The 24,786-nt window shown below is 37.4% G+C and overlaps 1 protein-coding gene and 1 pseudogene across 2 annotated transcripts in view; both read left to right on the forward strand.

The window, feature by feature from the left end:
* The first annotated feature begins 9,053 nt into the window (after positions 1-9,053).
* COL11A1 (collagen type XI alpha 1 chain) overlaps positions 9,054-24,786 on the forward strand; it is a 202,299-nt gene continuing 186,566 nt past the window's right edge. For both annotated transcript variants that reach the window (XM_078072675.1, XM_078072676.1), the window contains exon 1: positions 9,054-9,192. In XM_078072675.1, coding sequence (XP_077928801.1) covers positions 9,087-9,192 — 106 coding nt within the window. In that variant the 5' untranslated portion in view covers positions 9,054-9,086. The remainder of the gene's footprint in view (positions 9,193-24,786) is intronic.
* Positions 11,669-17,889, forward strand: LOC118548313 (superoxide dismutase [Mn], mitochondrial pseudogene; annotated as a pseudogene).

Consider the following 24,786-nt stretch of genomic DNA (forward strand, 5'->3'; position numbering starts at 1 on the left):
AAACAAATATTTTAGATAGTATGGAGGAAGAGAATAAAATCTCTCTGAAAGAGCTTCAAGAAAAGTTGAGCAGTCAGAAACGATAAAATAAAGCAAACCCTATATAAACATATATTTACGTATTTATGATATACAAAATAAACATTTATAAATTATTTATTTATTTTTTTATTGTCAGGAATTGGCTTATGTGGTCATGGAGGCTGAGAAGTCCTATGATCTACCTTCTGCAAGCTGGAGACCCAAGTGATATAATTCAGTTGGAATCCAAAGGCTGGATAACCAGGGAAGCCAACAGTATAAACCTCAGTCCGAGGGTAAGAGGCAATGAGCTGAGCTGAGATATCTCAGCTAAATGTTTGTCCTTGAAGCAGGAGAAAAGGGTGTGTGGGATACCTGGCTGGCTCAGTCAGTGAAGTGTGCAACTCTTGATCTTGGGGTTGAAAGTTCAAGCCCCACATTGGGTGTAGAGATTACTTAAAAATCTTAAAAAATTGGGCGCCTGGATGGCTCAGTTGGTTAAGCGACTGCCTTCAGCTCAGGTCATGATCCCGGAGTCCTGGAATCGAGTCCCGCATTGGGCTCCCTGCTCGGCAGGAAGTCTACTTCTCCCTCTCACCCTTACCCCTCTTGTGCTCTCTCTCTCTCTCTCTGTTTCAAATAAATAAAATAAAATTTAAAAAAAAAATAAAAATCTTAAAAAATAAAAAAAAAGGAGAAAAGGGTGTGTAATAAAATATATCATGGACTAGCACTTCAAACCTGTTCTTAGACCTCCCTTTCTTCAACATTTCTCACTTAACAATGACTGCTAAAAGTCTATTTTTTCCAGTTTCCATTGTGTTCTCTCCTCATCTTTTCCTTCTAGTTGCCCTGGAATTCTCCCTTAAGATATGTAATTTTCTCCCATGCTGATTGCTTTTCTTGCAAAAATACTCAATCTTTCATCCCTGTCCTGAAATTTTGAGGAATAAAATTCTCTGACAATGCAAGATTCAGGAAAATGTCTTAGTTATAGATTTGGAATGTAAATGGACTCAAAGAGGTCCACAGGCTATGAGAATAATAGGCTGGATAGGCATTCCTTTTAAATATTCCCCAGGAATATTGCTAAAGAAAAGGGTGGTAAAGACTGAGCCAGGTTTTCAATAAATAGTAAGAAGTACCTTTCTTGGTCTATAGTCAGAGACTAAATAAGTACATATTTGTTCAGAGCACTATAATATCCATTACAAAATCTCTCGATAATGTTTACATTTCATTAAGTTATTTATGTGAGCTACCAAGGTGTGTATGTGTGTGTGTGTGTGTGTGTGATTTATGTGTGTATTTAAAACATTTCGATCATTACATGATCAAATTTTATGTAAGTTTAATCTCAAATAAAATCCATTTAAAACAGTACTAAAGAATATAGATTTTGTAAAAAAATCACTTTCTGTAAGTAATAACAGTTATTCTCAAAGTAGGATGCCTTATTTCCTAATTAATTGACTTATTAATAGATTTTTCTTTCTTTACCCGAATGTTAAGGTTCTAGGATTTTAGCCAATATCCCATTCAAATATTTAAAATCACTATCCCTATATATGATATTTTTTTGAGAATAACTCATGGCACTATTTTTACCATGGTCTGTATTTTTAGTACAATATGAATATGTTTATATATGAATTAAAATTTTTATTTGTCACTAATGATTTGAAATCCTTATATGAATTCCTTGACATTTTCCTTCTTTCATTCTTACCCATTCAGCAAAATTTAATCAGATATTCTGCTTCAGAATTTTTGGGTAGGAATAATAAGAGAAGACAATGGAGACTATTGGAAGCAGTGATGGTTGTTGTCAATATCAAAGTGCACGGGAGGTTAGACCCAAACCATACAGGATTCTTATTATCATGAAATTGTAGAAATGAGGAGGAGATCTAAACTTGATGAGACTGTATCAGCAGAATGGATCCGTCTGAAGTTTGAACACTGATATACTAAAATATTCCAGTAAACTGTGCCTCAAGGAATATGTGGAACTTTGTCTTGATTGTCTATACCTCAAAAATCTTGTTTCATCAGTGGCACTGGTGTTCAGCCTTCCTTCCAGGTTGGTAAGAGTCCCATGGTATTGCCAGTATCTTCCTGGGGATCCAATCCCATCTTGGGTCTCAAGAATATAATGACTCATATCTAAATTTCCAATGCTTTATTTTTTTATTTTTTTTAAAGATTTTATTTACTTATTTGACAGAGAGAGACACAGCAAGAGAGGGAACACAAGCAAGGGGAGTGGGAGAGGGAGAAGCAGGCTTCCCGTGGAGCAGGGAGCCCGATGCGGGGCTCGATCCCAGGACCCTGGGATCATGACCTGAGCCGAAGGCAGACGTTTAACGACTGAGCCACCCAGGCGCCCCATAAATTTCCAGTGCTTTAAAATAATGGACAAAATCACTTAAACAGACTCTTTTGTGTTTTAAATCTTCATTAAAGTGCACAATTAAGTGTAAACAAAACCATGGAGAGTTCAATGAGAAGAGGAAACCAAGACGTTCAAGACACAACATAGAATGAATGTGTAGTTTAGAAGAAAATGTGTAGTATAGAAGGAAATATTTATCTAAGGCTTGATATGTCTTGTGCCTCAAAGTTTTAAAATTTTGAACTAGAAGTTTTTTGTTTTTTTTTAAGATTTTATTTATTTAAGAGAGAGAGAGAGCACAAGCAGGGGGAGAGAGAAAAGCAGACTCCCCACTGAGCAGGGATCCCAGGACCCTGGGATCATGACCTGCCACAGCAGATGCTTAACTGACTGAGCCACCCAGGTGACCTGAACTAGAAGTTCTTATGTAATACTTATAATTTTCAAGATGTTCCATGCATTTACAAAATATTAATGTAATAATGATATTTCTTCTCTTTAACATATTGAATGCTTTTTTTCCTTTCTCTTCTTAGAAAGTATAAAATGACTTAAGGTTAATGTCAGTAGTGTTTCCTGTCTGCAAAAGTGTATAAAGTCATAAAGTGATTTTAAAATTCCAGAAGAGAGTGAAACTTGAGCGTTGGCATTGAAATAAACAGAACTTATCTTCATTTATCTTTAAGAACAAGCTTTTTATTTCTTAGAAATGTATTCAAAGATATAACTCTTTAGTTAGATTTATAGATTTTTTTAAAAGCTAGAAATAAGGTCAGTAACATTACCTTTCCTTATTTTAAGATTTGTAGTATTGGGGATTTTGTTCATTTTAATAGTTAATCTATAAGAAAAATAATGTGCCTACTATAAAATACAAAAAAATATATTCTAAAAATGCATTATTTATAAGGAAAGAATTGATAATGAGAGCAGAAGTGTGAAATAAAATGTCACATATTCTGTTTCTGTAGTCCTAGTTTGAATTCTGAGTATGCCTAACATCATCCTTAAAATGAAACTATTAAAATTACCACATCCCTGCCTTATATGAAGACCAAGACAACAAAATAAGAATTTTGAATAAAAAAGTTATTATAGTGACAAAGGTGTTTTGTGTTTAAAAGCATATCTTCATATGAAATATTGCTTGTTTTACAACCATTTAAATCCATATGTGATTTTCCAGTCTTAACACATTACATTGTGAAAACTTTTGAAATAGGATCTATTGTTTGTCCAGCATTTGAATGTGCAATAATTGGACCATACCAGCATTGGCAGAAAATATAATATTGGGAGGGTATTAAATACTGAGAATCTGCAAAACAAGTTAAGTTTGGAGTTATTCATCACAGATGTTTTAAAAATCAGATCTATTTCGATATTTAACCATATTCACTAGCCTTAAATCTTGTATTTGGCATTTGTTATTGCATCAAGAGAATGTATAAGACTGTCATATAAAAATAACAGCAATATTGCATATAAGTCAGAAATCTGTTTTTTCTGAGTCTTCAGTTTCCAAAGCACATGCATTTGGTTCCAGAATGAAATGAATTGGTACAAATGGTGGAGGCACAAAACAGATTACATATGGCTGTCTGGAAATAATAATCTTTTTAAGTCAAAAATACTGACAAATGCCAGTGGGGTGGATCACTCTGTGAAGGCAGGGGAGAGGTGGAAAAAGAAAAAGGAGTTTACTTATTTGAGAAGGTGCAATGATAGATGTGGTCATCTTGGCTCCTTTTATTATTTATATTATGAAATGATAAGTGTCCAAAAAAAAAAAAAAAAAACAACTATTTGTATGAGTAAATTCTTAAGAGGAAATAATCTCTTTAAAGAAGCTGAAATCCTTACCTTCAGCAACCTTATTTTATTAGGACCAGCCAGTGTGCATCAAGATGACTACAACTCCAATGATAGATGGGGCACCATATAGAGTGAAACATCATTGGGATATATCATTGGTGTGGTACTTCTTTTGGCCATGACACGTGGTTCATTTAAATATTTAAAATCCCATCTTCTACTTCTACTGATAGAGATGTTGATGCTGTCCTGTACCACTCTGTAAAAAGTTGTGCTATATTTTTGCTGACACACAGGAGCTTAGTAAAAGCCAAATCTATTCAATTAAGAAGAAAAAAAGATACAGAGAGTAAAAATATCTTGACAAAGGTCCAAAACATATCCAAGTTTTCACCCTGAATCATTTTGTTCTCGTTCCTCTTTTCTACTTTGGACAATTATGAAAAAGAACTAGGATAACAAATATAGCTAACTAAAGTATATTTTAAGAGAGATGTACATGCGTGTACAAGGCCATATTCCTTCCTTGTTGTGGCTTCACTTATATTTTGTTTTCTTTAGGTTATTTTAAACAGGATGGTTCAGTCATTTCTGAGTTGGCTCCTTCAACACTCTAACAGACCAAACTTTTCATCCAAAGAGTCTGTTTTATCATGGAAATTGGGCTAAATTTGGATTTCTCTGAAGTTCTGTAAGTTGTTTCACAGGAAAGGTGCCAAAAAATACCCAGTTGTCACTATGGGGTACTTGTGAGCTAGGATGGACTATGGAAATAAACTTTTCTGTCCTCTCCCCGCCCCCACTTTTTACAGTACAATGGCCCATCTGTGAGGTAAGAGGGACTAACACCATTTTTAAACAGAGCCTAATTTTTAGCCTCTCATGTATTAGAAAAACTGTAAAATAAATGTCAAACTGCTTAGTCATTTCTTTCTTAAAATAATTGACCTAAGTTCAGAAAAGGGCAAGAAAGACAAACCATTAGGCACAGTAAGAGAGGGATTATATTCAACAGCAATTTTCTTTTAAAAGTTTTAAGTATTTCTGATGTGTGTGAGAGTTTCCCACCCCCATAATAATTTCTCATTCAATAAGTCAAATTTGGTGCAATGGTTTTAGTTATAGTAAAATGTTTGGAGAAAATGTATATACATATAGTAGGTATATATGTGTATACTTTATATACACTATACATATTATATGTATCAATATCTATGTTATATGTAACAAAAATAGGAAGGACAAAACATCAATATGAGAAAAGAAGAATGATTTAAAAGATGACGCATCTTTTCTAAAATCTTGCTACTTAATCTTCTTAATCTTCTTCTTTCCCCTAGTTCTACCTGTAGTGATTTAGGTCTTATTATGTAGAGTTCTGTCTATTTCCAGTACTTTATTACTATTTGTATTCTGGGCATCCAGCTCTGGACCAGGTTTCTTCATTCCCAGGTTGGTTATTGAGGTCTCCATATTTAAAACATGGATTCTCAATCTGTATCCCTTGATTCCTAGAGATACGTGAAGAGATTAAGGGAGATCTATTATGAACTTTTCATAATGTTCACTAAAGCTCCATGAACTCTGAAGACTGTCTAGAACATTTAAATTCCTCTAATCTGACCTCCCACTCAATTATCAAATTATTATCTTAGTTTCTCTGAGAAGCCAATATGGACAGTCAACCTAAAATACTGCTACAAAAGAAGTGACCAATTTTTTTCTCTACACCATTTCCATCTTGGTTTTGAAAGGCTTACAAACAGAACGAATTCTACAAAGTTGAGCAAACAACTCCAAACATTGTTTTTTAATGTGACAAGATAGGAAATGTCATACAGCTAATTGTGCTCCAAATTAGAGACCTATGTCAAGGAAACTGCCATATTCTGTTACATTCTGAATCTATGTATGAACGGCAAGGACTGGCTGAAAGATGACCTAGGAAGTGATACCCCTGGAAGTTATGCCTTGAGAAGTTGAAGGTGGTGAGGTATGTGCCTTCCAGCTTCCCTCTGTTCCCTTTGTTGTTTAGTGTTACCCTTCCCTCTGCTGAATTCACCCCCCTGTAAATCCATGAGCTGGCTCCTGGGAGGCTCTAGGTCTGGCCTCTGGCTACAGACTGCAGGATTTAGACATAATTACCTACTCCTTACCATGAATCTACTATGTTTCCTTCCAGAGGCATTAATTCAGACCCAGATTATGCCTAGCTGGGCAGTGGCCAGAGGAATTTAGACCACAGAGTGCAGAAAGCATAAGGTAGTAATAACTCTATTCACCCAAGACACTTTGCCTAAAAGGACCCTTTCACCCCAGTGAGAAGGCCTGAGATGTGACCAGAAGGTGGGGCATGCTTAGACTGACTGCATTATTTCTCACCTTCTAGAACAGTATCAGGCCATCGAATTCTCAGTAAATCAGGAGAGCTACTGAGAAACAATTTGGAATATCATTCCTACATGTTGCTGCAAGCGCTATTAACTATCTCTGGCTATTGAGTTGATTCAGGAATCTGGCAGCCTCACAAATACATATTCCTGAACTTTGTATTTATTTTGCTCTTTTACATCAAGGGGAAGTCCTGTAAAACAAGTTCAGAAGTATACAAAGAATTGAACAGAAAAATCGTGTTTCAGAAAATTTGGCAACTGAAAATACACATGAATTTTTCATTTTGAGAAGATGAAGGATAATTAAGATGGTAAATTGACCCATGTTTCCATCAAAAGGTTCTTACTTTGTAATTGTACTTTCCACATTTAAACACAATATAATATGTAATCATTTTATGAAATTACATGAACAACTTGAGTTGGATTCTGAAAAGCTAGCTGGTGATATTTCTCTGCAGCTAGTATAAGGCATCCCAAATATTCTGCCAATAGCATTTCTAACATAAAGTGGGGTTTTCATTTGTTTGTTTGTTTTAAACCATTATCGAAGAAGTAAACTTCTTGATGTGGGAATGGTTCTTTGTCACAGAGGCTGACAGTCATGTTGCAGGTATTTTTTTGATTTAGTATTAGTTGCTTTCCTCATTTTATATGCATCTTCTATGTTGTTAAACAATTCCATCTTGGGCCTCCATCCTGTCTCTGAAAACCTTCCTTCCAACTTCTAAACCACATACATGGATTATCTGATTAATCTAATGGACCATGAGGTATATTTTGATTACTAACAGAAAACTAGGTTCCTAGAGATTAGTGGATATATGCGCCTCATAAACTTAGTTGAGAATCCTTAAGAAACATCTTAAATACTCAGTATAGGTCCTGGGCATAGTGTCCAGTCTTTGTCAACAGGAAAATGTATTCATTCACTCAGCCCATCTCTACTAAGTGCCTAATGTATGCTGGCTACCTTGTTGGGCACTGTTCCAGAAAATTTTTGAAAGAGATCTCAGGAAATATTAAGGAGCAAAAAGGAGCCAACAGGAGGGAGTAATTTAAGCTTGGAAAAAATGACCAGGGAATCTCTATTCCAGGTTTAAGTGGATTACTTTGAGGAAGGGTAAGTAGAAGGAATTTAGAAACCTGCCCCTTATTATTTTCTCTTTTGAGTGACCATGTTTTCAGCTCCTCTGAGGCCCTTTACAGGACCTGTGGGCCTAAACGCTTGGAGATCTCTGCTAGTTGCCTTCCTTGTATTTTCTCCTCCCCCTTTGCCCCCTCATTCGAGATCAGGTCAGAATCAGCTGGAAAATTAAATTACTCACCCCCTCAATGTCAGCTCCCATACATCTCTTTCTCCTCCTGCCTCATGAGTACAGTTCAGCTCTTTAAGAGACGAGACTCTGAATGAAGGTAGTGCAGAATTTAAACATTTAAGAGAGAAACTTGTCAGTTTCAGAACTCGAAGGACAGCTTCACTATAAGATCAGGGGTTTTGACCTCTTGGGTCCCTCCATCTCACCTTCATCCCTTTCTTCTAATTCTTAGTTTAAAAATTAAAAATAAAATAAAATAAAAATACTTTTCGGAGCAGGCAGAGCAAGGAGTCCTCTCGTTCCACGTCTGCTATAAGAAGCAGATTTTTGCACAGGATAAGGTTACGGCTGCCAGCCCAGAACTCCAGCGGTGTGGCAAATCAGACGCTGGGCTCCTCCCCTCCCCCGCCGACGAACGAGAGGCTAACAGACGGGTGCAAGTAGACAAGTAGCTGTTTTTATTGAATACAGAAGCTCCTTGAAAACTCTGTGGGCTCCGGGGCTCTCCTGCAATTCCTTTCATTCCCAAAGTGCTGGAGCCAAGCACGCGTCCCGCGTAACTCCCTCCCATTTCTTCTCCGGGATTTGGGTAGGAGAGGAGGGAGGAGAGCAGAGGGGAGATGGGGGGTGGTTGGTGGGCTGGGCTAGCCCAGAGTCCTGATTCTTGGGCAAAGGGAGAGAGGGGCGGGCTCGCGGCCGCCCGAGAGGCGTGTGATTGGGTCTGACCCTCAGTCGGCTTGTCAGTTTCTCTCGGGGTAAGGGGGGCGCTGGAGGGGAGTGGGCGGAGGAGGGGGCTGCCCAGAGCCTCTCGTCCGGCCCACTGACGGCATGAAGCCTTTAGGGGCACGCAGTCCTCTCAGATTTTCGGTTGAAGCCCCTCATCTGCCTTCAGTCTGAAGGCAGGGCCCCGCAGAGGACGGATCGGAGGGTCCCGGCCGGCGGGGCCAACCGAGAGGGAGAGGAGGGGGCGAGACACAGGAAGGAAGCAAACCATCAAATTTTAAAGAAAAAGCCCTTTGACTTCCCCCCCCCCTCCTCAATGGCTGTGTAGCAAACACCCCCGACGATATCTTTGAAGGGACGAAGTTGGTCTGCAATCGCAGTTTCGTGGGTTGAGTTCACACTTGAGTGCGGGGCTCGGAGATGGAGCGGTGGTCCTCTAGGTGGAAAACGAAACGGTGGCTCTGGAATTTCACCATAACAACCCTCGCATTGACTTTCCTCTTCCAGGCTAGAGAGGTCAGAGGAGGTAAGAAAAAAATGGTTTTGGGGAGGTGGGAGAGTGCCGTCGGTCTTTGTCATTTTGCGCCCCTCCCCCTCTTTACCCTTCTTCCCCCGCCTTACTCCCCCACCCCCCCAAACCCCAAAACAATTCTCTTAAATAAAATCCAGATTGTAGCTGCCACCAGGTTGAAGTGAAGGCTGGAGAGAGAGATGGATGTAGGCGGGACAGTAATGGGAGAAGTGGTAGCAGGAGAAAAGATCTGTCAGGCACAGAGCCTGCTGAAATGCCCTTCACCACTTTCCAGCGTCTTTGAAAAGGGGAAAAATATTACCTTGAACACAAGGGCAGTTGTACAAAGCTTTTGTTTGAGGAATAGTCCCTAGAATGCCCTTTGAACACATCTTCTGGTTTCTTCAGATTCTAACTAATGGGAATATCTTTTTAAGGGTGAGCTGAGGAGAAAATATAGAGAAAGGGTATAAAATGAACCTTGATAAAGTTCTTTGTGTGAAGCAAAGTGAGAGACCGGCTCTTTTACTTTTTGGGATATAAGAGAAAGCAGAGGTGATGAATCTAGAAGACTGAGAACACTGTGTGTGTGTGTGTGTGTGTGTGTGTGTGTGTGTGTGTGTGTGTCATTTTGAAGAGATTTTAAGTGGAAAAAAATTTGGCAGTTTATAAAGAACGCGTTGAAGATAGGGAGAACACCTCTCCCTGAATTTCAGTCCACTCCTCTCCAGTATGACCCCCAACCCCAACCCCCACTTCTTCTTGCAGGTTGGACGTGCAGTTCTCTTGGAGAATGATGAAACTTGCCAAGCAAATGGGGTGGGGGAGGACGAATAGGGATTGGGAGGGAAGAGGAGGGGGCCTGGGGTGGGGTGGGAGGGGAGAGGTAAGGGAAAGTTCCTACGTGGCACCACCAAATATTCAATGACCAGACCTGCTCAGAAGACTGCAGCCCTGTCAGTACCCAAGAAGGGAGAGCGACTTCACTCCTCCCCTCTGCCTCCTCCCTCCCCTTCCCCCGCCCTTTCCCGCAAAGGCATCTGGCTGGAGCGGTCCGTTAGGTGCTGTAGACACGACTGGCGGGCAAAGGCCTTTGGAGTTAACGGAGCCCAAACAGCTTAGAGTAGAAAGGCGAGCTTTGTCGCGAGTGCACAGAGAAGTGGGGGGTAGGAAGGAGGGTGGCGAGGATTGGCTGAGGGAGAAAGAAGTTGTCAATCCCAAATGCGCAGGCTTTAGCAGAAACCTGAGTCTGTCCGTGGTAGATGCCAAGATCTGAGTTCTCCCTAATGGGAATTAGCGCTCCCGGAGGCCGAACTCTGGGAAACCAGGTCTGTATTCCTTCCCCAAGCTTAGTGGTGCTCACCTTCCTGAGTAGCAGGCAGTGCTGGATTATTCTTCCTCTTGGCTTTTCCTGGTAAATACAGTCAGAGCCTCAAATTTAAATTTTGCTTCAATTTGGATACAAGTTATGCTAATTATTTTGATTCATTCATTTCAATATTTTCAAGGATAAATAGTAGAGCCTTTGAAAGTGGAATCCATCAAAAGTTTGCTTTTTACCTTTGGTACCTGGTCACCAGCTGGGTTGGTCATTTCTGTCAGCAGTTCTGCCCTCTGCTGGTTTTATTTATTATTTGGAATTTAAGCATCTACCTCAGAACCTAGGGCCTATTAAAATCCTTCTAACCACAGTGATGCTGGAAAAGGACACTCCATTAAAAAAATACAGATCTACTATTTCTTTTTCAGCTTGTTACACACACATATGGACAAATGTATCGCAATGCCAGCTCTTAATTTAAAAATATAGAAACCAAACTTTCTTCAATGAAGATGGATGAAATATAAACTCAAGAGGCACCATTGTAGACATTCAGGGATTATTTCAGTGAAGATATTTATGTTTCTTTTCCACATTTGGCCTTCCTTAAAGCTCTAAGGATATCAGAAAGGTCAAATTTCTACACCTGTATTGTATAAATTGTCTCTTTTCAGTCTAGCTGTGGATCTGAAACACTTTTAAACAAACATCCCAGTACCACATCAAGTAAATGGTGGAAAAAGAACCCTGCTTATTATTATAAGGCCAAATAATGTGGGAAATAGCAAAGTTTAAGGATCATATGTTGTTTTTGTTTGTCATTTCTGACGAACTGTCTTAAGAGTTACAAGAGTATTTGGATATTCAGACTGTAAGATTCGGTATTCGCATCATCAAGTTGCTAGGTGCTTATTACTTCCCACTAAGTAATATTTACAAATCTACTCTTGTTGGCATTTTTGCCACTTAATAAACTTCAAAAAGGAAGTAATAGTATACTAATGCTTAAAAAGGAAGCACTGGCCTGAATCATCACACAAGGAAAAAATAAACCCAGTGTTCAGTTCTTATGCTAGCCATTAGATTTGCAATTGAAGCAACAATGGATATGATTTCATTCCAGTTTCTAAATAAAGGTATTATGTACTGTAATTTATTAATGTTGGTGAGATGCAAGGGTGCTATTTGGTTGCTGAATCGAAAGGTAATTTAAAACAGCCTATTTTCATCTAAAATTTGTATTTCTTGGATTTAAGACACTAAAGCCTTAAAGAGTTCTGGGTTCATAATAAATTAGATTCTAAAGGAAGTGTAGTTAGAATCCTAAAGCATCTACCTTACAAAGAATAGTTCTTGGAGTGAATGGATTAAAAGAAAATTTATAATCTCACACAGAATCATATTGTTCTACTTTGCAAATCCAAACCCTATAACTTGGTCATCTTTAACATGCCTATTAAAAATTTTTAGTATTTATTATGATTTAGTATAAAAGAGTTCTATTTTTATAATATATTCATTTGCGTTAACTTCAATTTTATGTTTCATATATTTCCCTGTGGTTAACATAAATGTTTTATCTCAGAAATTTATGGATTTCTTTATCAATTAGTCCATTGCTTATTACAGAGAGAACTTGAGATTTACTTGGAGTTTATAGTGACGATGCTGTGTTCAGAGTGATGGTTTTAAGACCTTTAAAAACAAGTTAAGTTGTAATTGAATACTAAGAAAAATAGTATCTAATTGAATCATTTTTTACTAGTTAAAATGGTATTCAACCTTTGGTGGTTAAGCCAATAGTGCGTCTTGAAAAAAGTTGATTAATTTTATGAGCGCCTTTCAAAGCTTGTCAGCAATTGATAGTGAGCCTTGCTTGAGTGTTTTGAGTGCTCAGGATCAGCAGGTGAAATGGTGCTGGTTTAGAGAGTATGTGCTAATCCAGCTTTGCAAAGAGATCAAGTTTGTCCCTGTGGCTACTTAATCATGAATCAGTTAAAAGGTCAGATACACTTCTGATAACAAATGCAGTGCCTGCTAGGATTATTTATATTGTCTTCCCTCTTGTTTTTTAAATAAAAATTGACACAGTCTAATAGAAAAACAATAAAGAAAGCCAGGTATCTTATGAGAAGCATCTTCCTGTTTGTTTTATACAGAGTTAGGTGCCACATATATAATCAATTAAATATAGACACTTTCACAGAATTGTCTACTAGTTTTGAAATTAAGTTTATTAATATCTTAAAGTAACAATTTACTTCATGATAAATACTTAACTGAGACTCTGTAAAAATTACTCTCTAAGAGGTGTTCTCATATTTTTTAACAAAATTGTGAAGTTGCAAATGAGAAATGTATATACCTAGGTAGTATAATTGCTTACAATTTAATTAATATTTTAGGTTCTGTGTTTGCCTCATTGTGACTAACATAGAAAGAGCATATTATTCAAGTTAAGTTATCCCTAAAACATAGATAGCCAGGCAAACATGAATCTCTTTTCATATTCTTGGGTAGGATTTCTGACAAAAAATAAAAAAAATAAAAAACAAAACACAAAACAAAACCCCAAACTAAACAGTCACCTTTCTTTTTTAAAATTTGCTTCTTTTCTGAAAAAACTCTCCTCACTCTGGTTAATTTATTGAAGTATTGTCTATTTGATAGTGAATGATAATGAATGGACTCAAATCAAGCTTGGTTGAGTGTGTAATAAAAAGGTGAACTTTTCAAAGGAAGAAAAGGTGTTTAGATTAGATTTTTTAAAAAGAATGTTAGAGATAGAAATTATTGTAGAGATTGTTTCTCTTTACTATCTTCTCACTTCACTAATGAGAAAACCAAGGCAGAGAAAAGTTATTAGCTGAATGCTTTTTCTCATAAAAACATAAAAATATTTCTACAATATTCAATGTTTTTCTAGGTAAGCATAGTGAAGGTCTTCAATAGTGGTAAAAATATCTGTAAATAATAGTAGGTCTGAGACTTTATGGAATGACCAAATACTGCTTAACTCTACGTGTTGGAGCTTAGTGAGAAGATGGATTAAGTGAAAATGATTGATTTAAAGAAAATCGGATAAGAAACAGAGTTATAGAATGCGTTTAAAAATTCCTCAATTTCCTAAGTTTGGAGAAAGGTGATTTTTGATCATTTATACTGTTAATATACCTAATTATGTGATTCTATAGAATTATCGGTATCAGAGTAGAAAGCATAATAGTTTGTAAAATATTTTTTGTGTGTGTTTGTTGCTGGATTAGGAACGTAGTTTTTTATGCACTCCAAAGTTGTTAATGGAGGAGGACCAGGCCCACTTCAAATTTTCAAGAAGCTAAGAAATTATATATTTATCTAATATAAACATATAAATTGTATATTTACTTCAAATAATATATTCATTTAATAATATATCTATGTATTTATTACTAATGATGTCAAATTTCTATGCCTTCCGAGTTGATTTTAGACTGATTGGATGAAATATACTCTATATATGTATAGTTTTAGTACTAAACCAGATATTGAATTGATTATTACTTGATATGGCTTGTTTGTTTAATAGATAATCTTTTCCCAAACAAGTGGCAAACTTTGGGAAAACATAGAAGAGCACTTAGTAATGTAAATTCTAATTAATTTTTCTTTTTTCTTTTTTTAGATTTTATTTATTTGAGAGAGAGAGAGTGAGAGAGAGAGAGAGAGAGAGATCCCGAGCAAGGGAGAGGGGTAGAGGGAGAAGCAGGCTCCCCGCTGAGCAAGGAGCCGGATGCGGGACTCAATCCCAGGACCCTGGGATCATGACCTGAACTGAAATCAGATGCCTAACCAACTGAGCCACCCAGGCTCCCTCTAATTAATTTTTCTTTCGGATTGTTTAGGCATCTGAGACTACATAAACAACTTCTGCCTCCAGAATAAACGGACATTAATCTATAGGGAAGTAGACACTCCTAAGAGATTACCATGATATTGGTTGTGCTGGCAATAACAGTGGTAGATCTAGTATTTCCACCGAATGAAGACTTTTCCTATCTTTAGGAAAGAAGAAGATACTGTGGAAGCTAATATTTATACTCATGATCAACGCTAAAAATTTATATGAATATAGGGTTTTATAAGTACTGAACTATCCCCATCATTTTATATAGTTTTTAATGATTATATGCAGGTATTCAAAATCCAGAATTCCATTGTATCCTAAACACACTTTTCTTTCCTCCTACCTTTGGAGCAGTAATTAAGGGCAGTTGGCATAATCATTAGGGATTCAGGGCAACTACAGAGTGGGGGCTGAGAGCGGATCTGCATTCCTGCTCTTACTCCTCCACTTCCCTCATTTGATAGTGGGGAAACGTGACCTGAGCTGGGAGTGGTGAGGGGAAACCAAACTTTGATTTTGACCATCAAAGTTTTGTTCCTTAGCAAAGGGGAAAGAGAGGTATACACTGATGCTATAAAAAGTTGCAGTGTTCCCTAAATTCTCTCACGGAAGAGACAACTTTAAATGGAGATTGCAGTGTAGCTTTTCTAATGACTTTCTTAGATTTGGACTTTTTTCTTCTAATTTCTCTTGCAATTTATTTCAGAACATAAAGTTTTAATTTTTTTTCATCTTAAACTGTCTCCCATATTATAATGTGCCTACTATATGTATTGCTTTTTCTTGCAAAATCCTAATATAATTTTATTTTTATAGGCCCTTTTTTCCGTACTTGCCATTGTCTCAAAACTCAACCTGAATAATACTAGCTGTTAGAGAAGATGAAAGTCGATTTTAAAGTGATTTAGTGAGTAGTGTTTATTGGTTGCAGTCTTTGGCCTACTACTGACTTGGCTAGTGGTTCTTTAGACACTGGCTGATCACCAGACCTACTGTTATCTGGTAAAATAAACTCTTTGCTTGCTGCGCATGGAATTAGAGACAGTGCTATTAATTTAGGAGAAAGAACTCAGAGAAAAGAAAGGTTATCATATTTCAGAGTAAGAGACCAGCTTAAATACAACTTGACAATTGAGAACTAAAACAAACCTGTGTCCGAGTGCTTTAGCACAATCAACTTTTGCAATCCCTTCAAACCTTTTTTTTTCCTTAAAAAGCATTTCTTTCCTATTTTAAACAAATTTAATTGCTCTTGAATGGCCCTGTACTGTACAGGCAAATGAAGGTCCCTATTCATAGAACTTGAGTGCATAGTGTCCGTGGAAGCTTTCTTCCTCGTCTGACTGGTAACCTGGCATCCGGGCTGACAGGCGTGAACCTTCCACTGTGTGAGGTGCTTGGCTTCCCTTCCCTGTTCAGCTTTTCACAAACAACTTCCCAAAAGGATGACTGCCGGAAAGGGCAGTGGTGCAGTTCCTGACAAAGCTAATAAGAAACTCTAAAGCACTTTTGCACTTTGTGCTCGTATCGGAGAGCTCTGCTGAGAAAGAAGAACCATGCATATGATACTGCTCTTTTCCCTGACTTCTCTCTTTAGGTTAGAGTCAGCAGTGGACCACAACCAACCAGCTGTCACTCTTCTGTTTGAATGCCGACGAGTCTTCAAAATACTTCACTGGTTTTGAGGATAAATATATTGTGCAAATGGCTTAGCGTGATGTAGAGTGGCCTTCAGGATGGGACCCCTCTGTACGTCCAGGCTCATGACCAGCCATTTCCCTTGCACTTCAGCCGTGTTAAACCTCTTGCCCATATTCTCCCCTGTCCTAGAACACACTATTCTCTTTCTTTGGAATATTTGTTCCCTCTTCATCCATCTAGCAAATGTCTTCTCCTACTTCAAGATTTAGATCAGGCTTCATATCTCCAGGCAGATAGAATAGTAAGATCTAACACTAAATGCTCGCATATTATTATGTGCCATGTCTTGTTGTTAGCCCCCCCCTTTTTTTTTAATACTTATTTATTTATTTGACAGAATGAGAGAGCAGAAGAGCACTAGCAGTGGGAGTGGCAGAGGGAGAGGGAGAAGCAGGCTTCCCGCCAAGCAGGGAGCCCGATGCGGGGCTCAATCCCAGGACCCTGGGATCAGGGCCTGAGCCAAAGGCAGACGCTTATCCAACTGAGCCACCCAGGCACCCAGTACTCTTCACATAGAATCTCATTTCATTCTGACAACTGCCCTGGAAGTAAGCTAATATTAAAATATACATTTTGGGGCGCCTGGGTGGCTCAGTTGGTTAAGCGACTGCCTTCAACTCAAGTCATGATCCTGGAGTCCCTCGATCGAGTCCGCATCGCGCTCCCTGCTCAGCAGGGAGTCTGCTTCTCCCTCTGACCCTCCCCCCTCTCATGCTCTCTCTCTCTATCTCATTCTCTCTCTCAAATAAATAAATAAAATATTTAAAAAATAAATAAATAAATAAATAAATAAATAAAATACACATTTTACCCATGAAGGAACTGAAAAAGAGAGAAGTTAATTATCATGCCTAAGGTCACACAGCTTCTATGTGATAGACCCAGGATTTGAACCTAGAGAATCTGTTCCAGAGCCTGTGCTTTTTTGATCGTTTGTCCATGCTTACTTTATTGTGTGTTCTAATGTTTCCACACAGCCACCCTGACTTATGATTATAGTGCCCTGGGACCTAACATTAATGGACAAATCATGCAATTGCACCACAGTAAGCACCATGTCAATTGTATGAATAACTTGAATGCCACCAAGGAGAAATATAAAGAGGACTTGGCAAAAGGCAATGTTATAATTCAGTCAGCCTTCATTAAGGTTCAGTGGTGGAGGCCATAACACTCTTTCCATTTTAAGAGCAAACATAAGCCCTAATAATGAGAGAACACTAAAGGCTGTTGCTAGGGCGCCTGGGTGGCTCAGTTGCTAAGCGTCTGCCTTCAGCTCAGGTCATGATCCCAGTGTCCTGGGATCAAGCCCCGGATCGGGCTCCCTGCTCGGCGGGAAGCCTGCTTCTCCCTTTCTCACTCCCCGTGCTTGTGTTCCCTCTCTTGCTGTCTCTCTCTCTCTGTCAAATAAATAAATAAAATCTTTAAAAAAAAAAAAAAAAGGCTGTTGCTAGAAGCCAGCAAACGTTACTTTGTTTCCTCTGACTTATTTAAGGAGAAGTTGACAGCTGTATCTGTTAGCATTCAAGGTTCAGATTGGGGTTGGCTTGGTTTCATTAAGTAATAAGGACACTTACAAATTGCTGCCTGTTTTAATCAGGATCCATTGCAAGGAACCAGAGGTCTTATTCTACTCTGGGAGACTGATATATGGTAGTATGCTTATTACCTTCAGTATGAAAGTGTCAGATCTGATTATCTAAAAGCTGTTTGGAATGTAGTCAACTGGGAGAATGTAACTAAAAGATACATACTTCGCAAAAAATTGTATCATTATTTAAAAAATTACTCATTTATCTGTTAGTCTTCCTGTAAAAGTTGCTGGGGGGTAATGACTATGATTTAGTTTTATTTCTGTCCTTAGGGTCTACCGAGATGCCAGAATGCACATTATATAATATAGTCACTATTTAGATTATAAATTATCTTCTTGATTTTGCCCAGTGGACTGGAACAAGGTTAAATCTAGTTAACTTGGGAGTGGTGTGAAATGACCTACTCATTCATGTCTTGTCATTAGCAGTAATTAGATCCCTCCCTCTTTCTTTACTTTTTCTCTGTAAGTGAATGAATTGGGATATCCCTCTAGCTTTCCTCGTTTGGAGAACAGTTTTTGCACATTCTCTTCAAAGATGCTTCTGAATATTTGAAGCTACTAATTTCCTGTATTACCTCTAAAATTGTAGTTTGCTTTAACATAGTAATCTTGTAGAGAAAAACACCATATGAAGCAGTATTTTTGTTTTGACAGCAACATAAATCATCATTTCACTGTCTGCTGGTGAACAAGAAAGTTTAAGCCAAGAGTGGTATCAATCTGTTAAAGTAATAATTGGGAAAATTCCTGTCATATATTCATTTTGAAACTTTTATCTGTTTTGTATGCTGTTATGGATTTCTGATTTTGCTTAATAACTATTAGAAAGAGTAACCTATCTATATTTATTGCTTTATGATTATTTTAGTAAACTCATTCTAGAAAGTAATTTGCATATCATATATATTCTAATTATTATATGACGAAGTACCATCTTTAAGCAAGGAGTATATAAAGTTTCCAGTGCTTAATAAGAGACAGTAGTTGTAGAATTGTTTTAGAAGAATGTTACATATTTTTTATATTCTATTCCTAGCCATTGTATATTTTAGTTACACTAAAATCATTAGGATAAGTATCTTTATCTGTTTTAGTGTGTCCCAAGCACATAGAACAGAGCCTGTCACATAGTTAGTGTTTGGTAAATCTTTGCTGAATGAAGTGAAAGTGTTGGTTGAAGCTCTAATGAATTGCTCTTCAATAATCTAACAACCTGAGATATGATATAAGGTTATATATATCAATTGTTGCCAGTGTCTACAGAAGTGTATTGAACAGATTTTGGCTGATATTGTTGTGATTTCCTGAAAATGTCAATCTCTGTTTTGCCTCCAAGCAAGCTATGATCTCCACCTTGAACACTTCCAAACCGCTTACCAGTACGTTTTTGGATTTAGATATTATCTCCTAAAGGAATACCTCTCCTCAACCATAAAGACTGAGGTAGTTGTACTTGCATAACATTCTAAAGCACACTATACTTACTCCAAACCTGAATACTTATCACAGGATATTTTTGATGCTAAAATGAAAACAAGGAATGCATCTTTTCATCTATGTAAGAAATTCTGTCTTGTAGCACTATACCTGGAGCAGAATAGATGGCCAATAAATGTTTATCGTATGAATTAATGACCTCATAAGCAAGGGATTATACTAAAGTCAAGAAGACAGGGACAATCAGCCTTGACTTGCTATCACAGTCATTTCCAGTCCCATCTCTGTGGATTTTGATTGAGTAGAGTTTGTATAGAATCCAAGTATAGGTGTTTTATAAATCCTCACAGATAATTTAGATGCACATCCAAGGGTTTATGAATCTTTTGTAACAGGAAATAAATACAAAAATGGAAATGTATCTAGCTTGTATAACAGGGCACTGGAAGTCAAGTAAAAGATTATTTGTCTGCTGTGTGCAAATCATTTGATAAATACCCAACCACCCAATAGCAGTGACTCTGCAAAAACTGATTTGGGTAGATCAACTGATTATGATAGAGTTCATGCTTTTTTAAAAATCCTTTTCTCCATAGCATGTAATAAACTAAATGCCAACAAATATTGCTTTTCTCAACATGAAAGTCAGATGCTTGTATTGAAACTATAATTTAAGCTTTATAATAAACATTTTAATAGCTTTGGCCGCTTGTACATCAGAAATGCCAAGCTTTTTACATATCATACTCTCAACAGGCATTTGTTCTTTCCTTTGCCATCCTCAGAGTTGTGATATGATTCCCGCTTTCAATTTTCAGTTCATAGAAGCTTTTTATGATACAAGAAAGTTCAGGATTGAGGTTGTTCAATAACCGTGAAAATTAAATAACTCTCTTCTATGTGCCATCAGTGTTAGTTGTTCTGACTACAAAGACAGTACGCCAATGTCTATTCTCATGGGGTATGCGTGTTATCAGGAGAGAGCTGGGGTTAGGCGAATGGGCTAGGGCCACATAACACAAGATTGTAAGGGTATATTTTTTCTGCATAGCACAGAATCGTGGGACTAATTAAAGAATACAGGGAGGCTGCTAAATTGGCAGAGTCAGTATATACTTTGATACCTATCCCTATTAGGTGATTCCCCTTGGTTGCAACCACTAGATCTTCTGAAAAATAATCAGGGAACTGGGGCCATGCTGCTTTTCTGCAATAGCCAACCCACTGTAAAGTCACCTGGAGGTCTCCAAGATAAATTAGTACATTTAAGTCACACTTGGTACAGGGTTATGTCCTTTATAGAATTGAAAACTGTATGAATGAATAATCTTCCTGTTTTATAAGGGAGTACATTAAACAAAATGTATACACGTATTTATAAAATCTGTTATAAGACAAAGATATAGCCTAACATTTTAAACCTTAAATGTGATTGTTCTTGTTATTACCCAACTTGTAGCATGTTTTAGGACATAAATTATAAGTAGTTTTGTCTGTCTGTTTCTGAGGATTCATATATTGGATGAAGATCTCTATGTTGATTATTTGATTATTTGATTATAAATATTTATTATAATCATTTTTAAGTCATAATGATTTCTTTCACAGAAAGTTATATCAAATAGAGTTTTAAAACAAGTGTATATTAACTAATCATAGCTTTAAATAATGTTAATAGGCTGTCAACTCCCAAAGTTTTATTTCTACCCCATATCTTTTCCCTGAATTCCAGACTCATATACTCAACTGCCTAGTCAGCCATTTCCAGTGGAATGTATTAAATCGTCTCAAAATTAGCATACCCAAAACTGAATTGTAGAACCCTTCCTGAAGCTTATTCCACTCACAATCTTTCCATCTCAGTTGATGGAAACACAATCAGTCATGATGTTCGAACTAAAATACTAGGAGTAGCTTTGACTCCTTTTCTCTCATACTCCGTATCCAACCCATCAGCAACCCTGTCTTTTATGTTTTTGAATATATCCAGAATCTGACCCAGTACTTCATCTCTCAGTCCAAGATTGCAAAATTGACAAAATTTTACACCTCGAGGATTGCAATTGCTTCTTCTGTGCTCTCTTCCACTCTAGTGACCCTATAGTCTGTTCTCAACACAGCGCCATAGTGGCCTGGAAGATTCATTGGTTCATGTTACTCCTCTCCCTTAACTTCCAGTTGGTTCATCTTACTCCTCTCCCTTAACTTCCAGTAGTTTTCCATCTCACTTGGAATACAATCTAACCTCATAGAACATACCACAGGATCTATACAATTGCCTCCAACCTGCCTCCCCCTTACTTCTCTGACCTCATCTCTTATACCCTTTTTATTTCCTCTGCTGGCAACCTAAGTGTCTCCTTGCATTTCCTTCAACTCCTCCCCTTTGGGGCGACTCCTATCTCAGGTTCTTTGCACTTGCTATTCCTTTTGCTTAGAATGCTATGCAATCAAAATATCAGTATAGAGAATCCTCTTATGCCTTGCTAGACTGCTCAAACATTATTTTCTTATTGAGCCCTTTCCTGTCTTTCTGATTTGATACTAAAATCCATGCCTCTTCAAACCTCGTTTACGGATTTATTTTTCTTCTTAGTACTAATCAAATATTTGTCATTTATAAAAAGTAATGACTTATTTAAATTAAAGTTGTAGATTTTATTTTAGGGCTTTCTATCAAATGTAGAATTGGATATTTTTGGAGTACAAGGAGTACAAATATTGCCTTAAAGTATTTGGGCAGCTTCTAGGCCATTTTTATCCACATAATTGCCATAGTTTTAAATTTTATTTTACATATTTAGACATATTCAAAGTGACACTTAAATTCCACTTTCTGTATAGAAAAGCATTTTACTTATTTGATGAACATCCTGCATATCGATTCAGTTGTTTTGAGACATTATAGATGTATAGAAATGGTAATGGGAGTTTGTTTAGCTGGTGTAACAGGGGATAATGTGGGACTTGTGGTTACTTAAAAAGTAGATGGGTGATATTTGCAGGTGAAGACATAAAAGCAACAACAGATTAAATACTGTTAAGGAAATGTATACACATGCTGATATTCAAAACAAATTTATTTGTTATTTCCAATCAATACTAAATCTCAGCTAGGATCACAGGGCTTACACATTTCTCTCAACCACTGGGTAGGTCAGAATTAGAATAAACAGTCAATAGTGGGATGTCGATACGATGAATTGTGGTGGGAGCCACAATTTTTCCATTACTTCTACTTCAGAATATTTCATTGTGTATTTCTTTTACCCCAATCTTTCCAATCTTGAATTTCACTGCGTAACTGACTTTTTTTAAGCTGGTATTTTCATGGGATTGTAAGGAAGTACATTTACATTTGGTCATTGGGTTTCTGTTTTCTGAAATGGTATTATCATTAGGCTTGTTAGGTGCCTGGTGTTGATGAAATTAACTATAAAATTCCTGAAACGGCAGGCTACTTTTTTACACATGTCTTTGTCCATGTTATTCTCAATTTGATCCTATTCTTAGTTTGAGTACCAAATATCCAGTTTTTGCAAGATACTCATCAAAAACTTGAGCCTTGAGATACGTATATTTGTTGTATTCATTCTTTTCCTGAAGGGAAATATACTCTCTAAACATAGGTTTAAAATGACAAAACATATAAGTTTATTATAGAATCTCTTGGGGGTAAAATGAACTCTAAACACTTCCCATGCCCAGGAATATTTAGTGTAAATTCTACAACTATAATCTTATAAGTTTAAAATTTATTAAAGTATTCAAGCAGTTCACTTCTCCCATTTTATACTTTGAGTACAAAGATTAGATTACAGAATACAGACAAAAAGTCTAATCGTTTCAACTACAAAGAGTTGTGTTGGGACATAGGAAATTTAGGTGATTTCTATTGACATTATTTGTGTCACATAGTCACTTAAAGATGAACTTTCAAACTTTTTTTTTAAATATGGAAGAATTAGGTCAATATGTTTTATTTTTTAATACTTCATGTTTGTTTGCAATACAAGGTTGGTGTATAGCATATATGTGTTTGAAATAAATGAAGAAACAGTATCAGAGGAAAGACACTAAAATATTAGTTCCTTTGAAGATTTATTTTTATTTATTTATTTTAGAGAGAGAGAGAACATGAGTGGGGGGCAGGGACAGAGGGAAAGAACCTTAAGCAGACTCCCTGCTGAGCAAGGAGCCTTGTATGCTGGGCTTGATTCCACAACCCTGAGATCATGACCTGAGCCGAAATCAAGAGTCGGAGGTTTAACCGACTGAACCACCCAGGCGCCCCTAAGGTATTAGTTTAGTTTTTTTTTTTTTTTTAAGATTTTATTTATTTATTTGACACAGAGAGAGAGAGAGAGTACAATCGGGGGAACTGCAGAGGGAGGGAGAGAAGCAGCCCCCCCCACTGAGCAGGGAGCCCCATGCAGGGATCTATCCCGGGACCCTGGGATCATGACCTGAGCCGAAGGCAGACGCTTAACCAACTGAGCCACACAGGCGCCCTGAGATTTTTTTTAAAGATTTTATTTATTTATTTGAGAGAGAGAGAGAGTGAGTGCGAATGGGGGGAGGCACAGAGGGACAAGCAGACTCCCCACTGAGTGTGAGGTCTGGTGCGGGGCTCCATCTCACCACCCCAAGATCATAACCGAGCCAAAACCAAGAGTTGGACACTTAAACGACTGAGCCACCCAGGTACCCCAGGAGATGGTTTATAACTCTTTCTGTGTTTTAGTTTACTTCTTTCTCCCTATAATGTTATGTTTCATATGTGGCCTGTGATGTGAGGTACAAGGTGAAGATAAGGGACTCCCGAGAAATGAGAAAACATCTACTTTAGAACTTAAGAACTGAGTTCTTGCCACACTTGCATCAAATGGAAACAATCAGATTTGGGAAGCTCTTTTAGGTGCTGTTTATAAAGGCCATTTCTAACACTTGTTTTCCTTCTCAGACTGGTGAGAAAGAAACTCTGACACATAATAAATAATCAATAAAGATGTTTAATGAATGAACAAATATATGAATCAATGAGCAGCTATACCCTGCCTCTGAGGTTCATTGATTCATGTATTTGTTCATTCATTAAACATATCTTTATTGATTATTTACTATGTCAGGTGCTATGTTATTTATGAATACTACAGTGAACATCAATAGTGCTGATGTTTACTGTCAGAGGGTTTACAGTCTATCAGGGGAGGCAGACATCAAACAATAAATCACAACCAGAGAGAGAAGGAGGGAAATTAGGCAGTATGAGTCTGTAACAGGGAGTTTAGACACACACTGTGCTGAGTGAAAATGAGATAATTAAGCAAGCAAACAAAATAGAGTGTGGAGTTATCCAAGGGGAATATAGGGTACTTGGGATCATATGAGTGGGTCACAGAACTCAGCCTGGGAGAGATAAGTAATGATTCCCTGAAGGAAGTTACGGTTAGGTTGAGATCAAAAGGTTGATTAGGTCTCAGATCACCTGGCTTTAATCCTGGCTACCCATTAGATTCATCTAGGAAATTTCTATAAAATGAATGTCTACCCTCCCCGCTCCCCGCTTCATTCTAGTCATTAGTTCTTACACAGGACCCAGGCGTTCTTATGTTGTAAAAGTTCTCCGGGAGATTCTAATGACAGGATTGAAAAACAGTCAGCCAT

This window comes from Halichoerus grypus, chromosome 5 (assembly GCF_964656455.1).
Source record: "Halichoerus grypus chromosome 5, mHalGry1.hap1.1, whole genome shotgun sequence".
NCBI lineage: Eukaryota > Metazoa > Chordata > Mammalia > Carnivora > Phocidae > Halichoerus > Halichoerus grypus.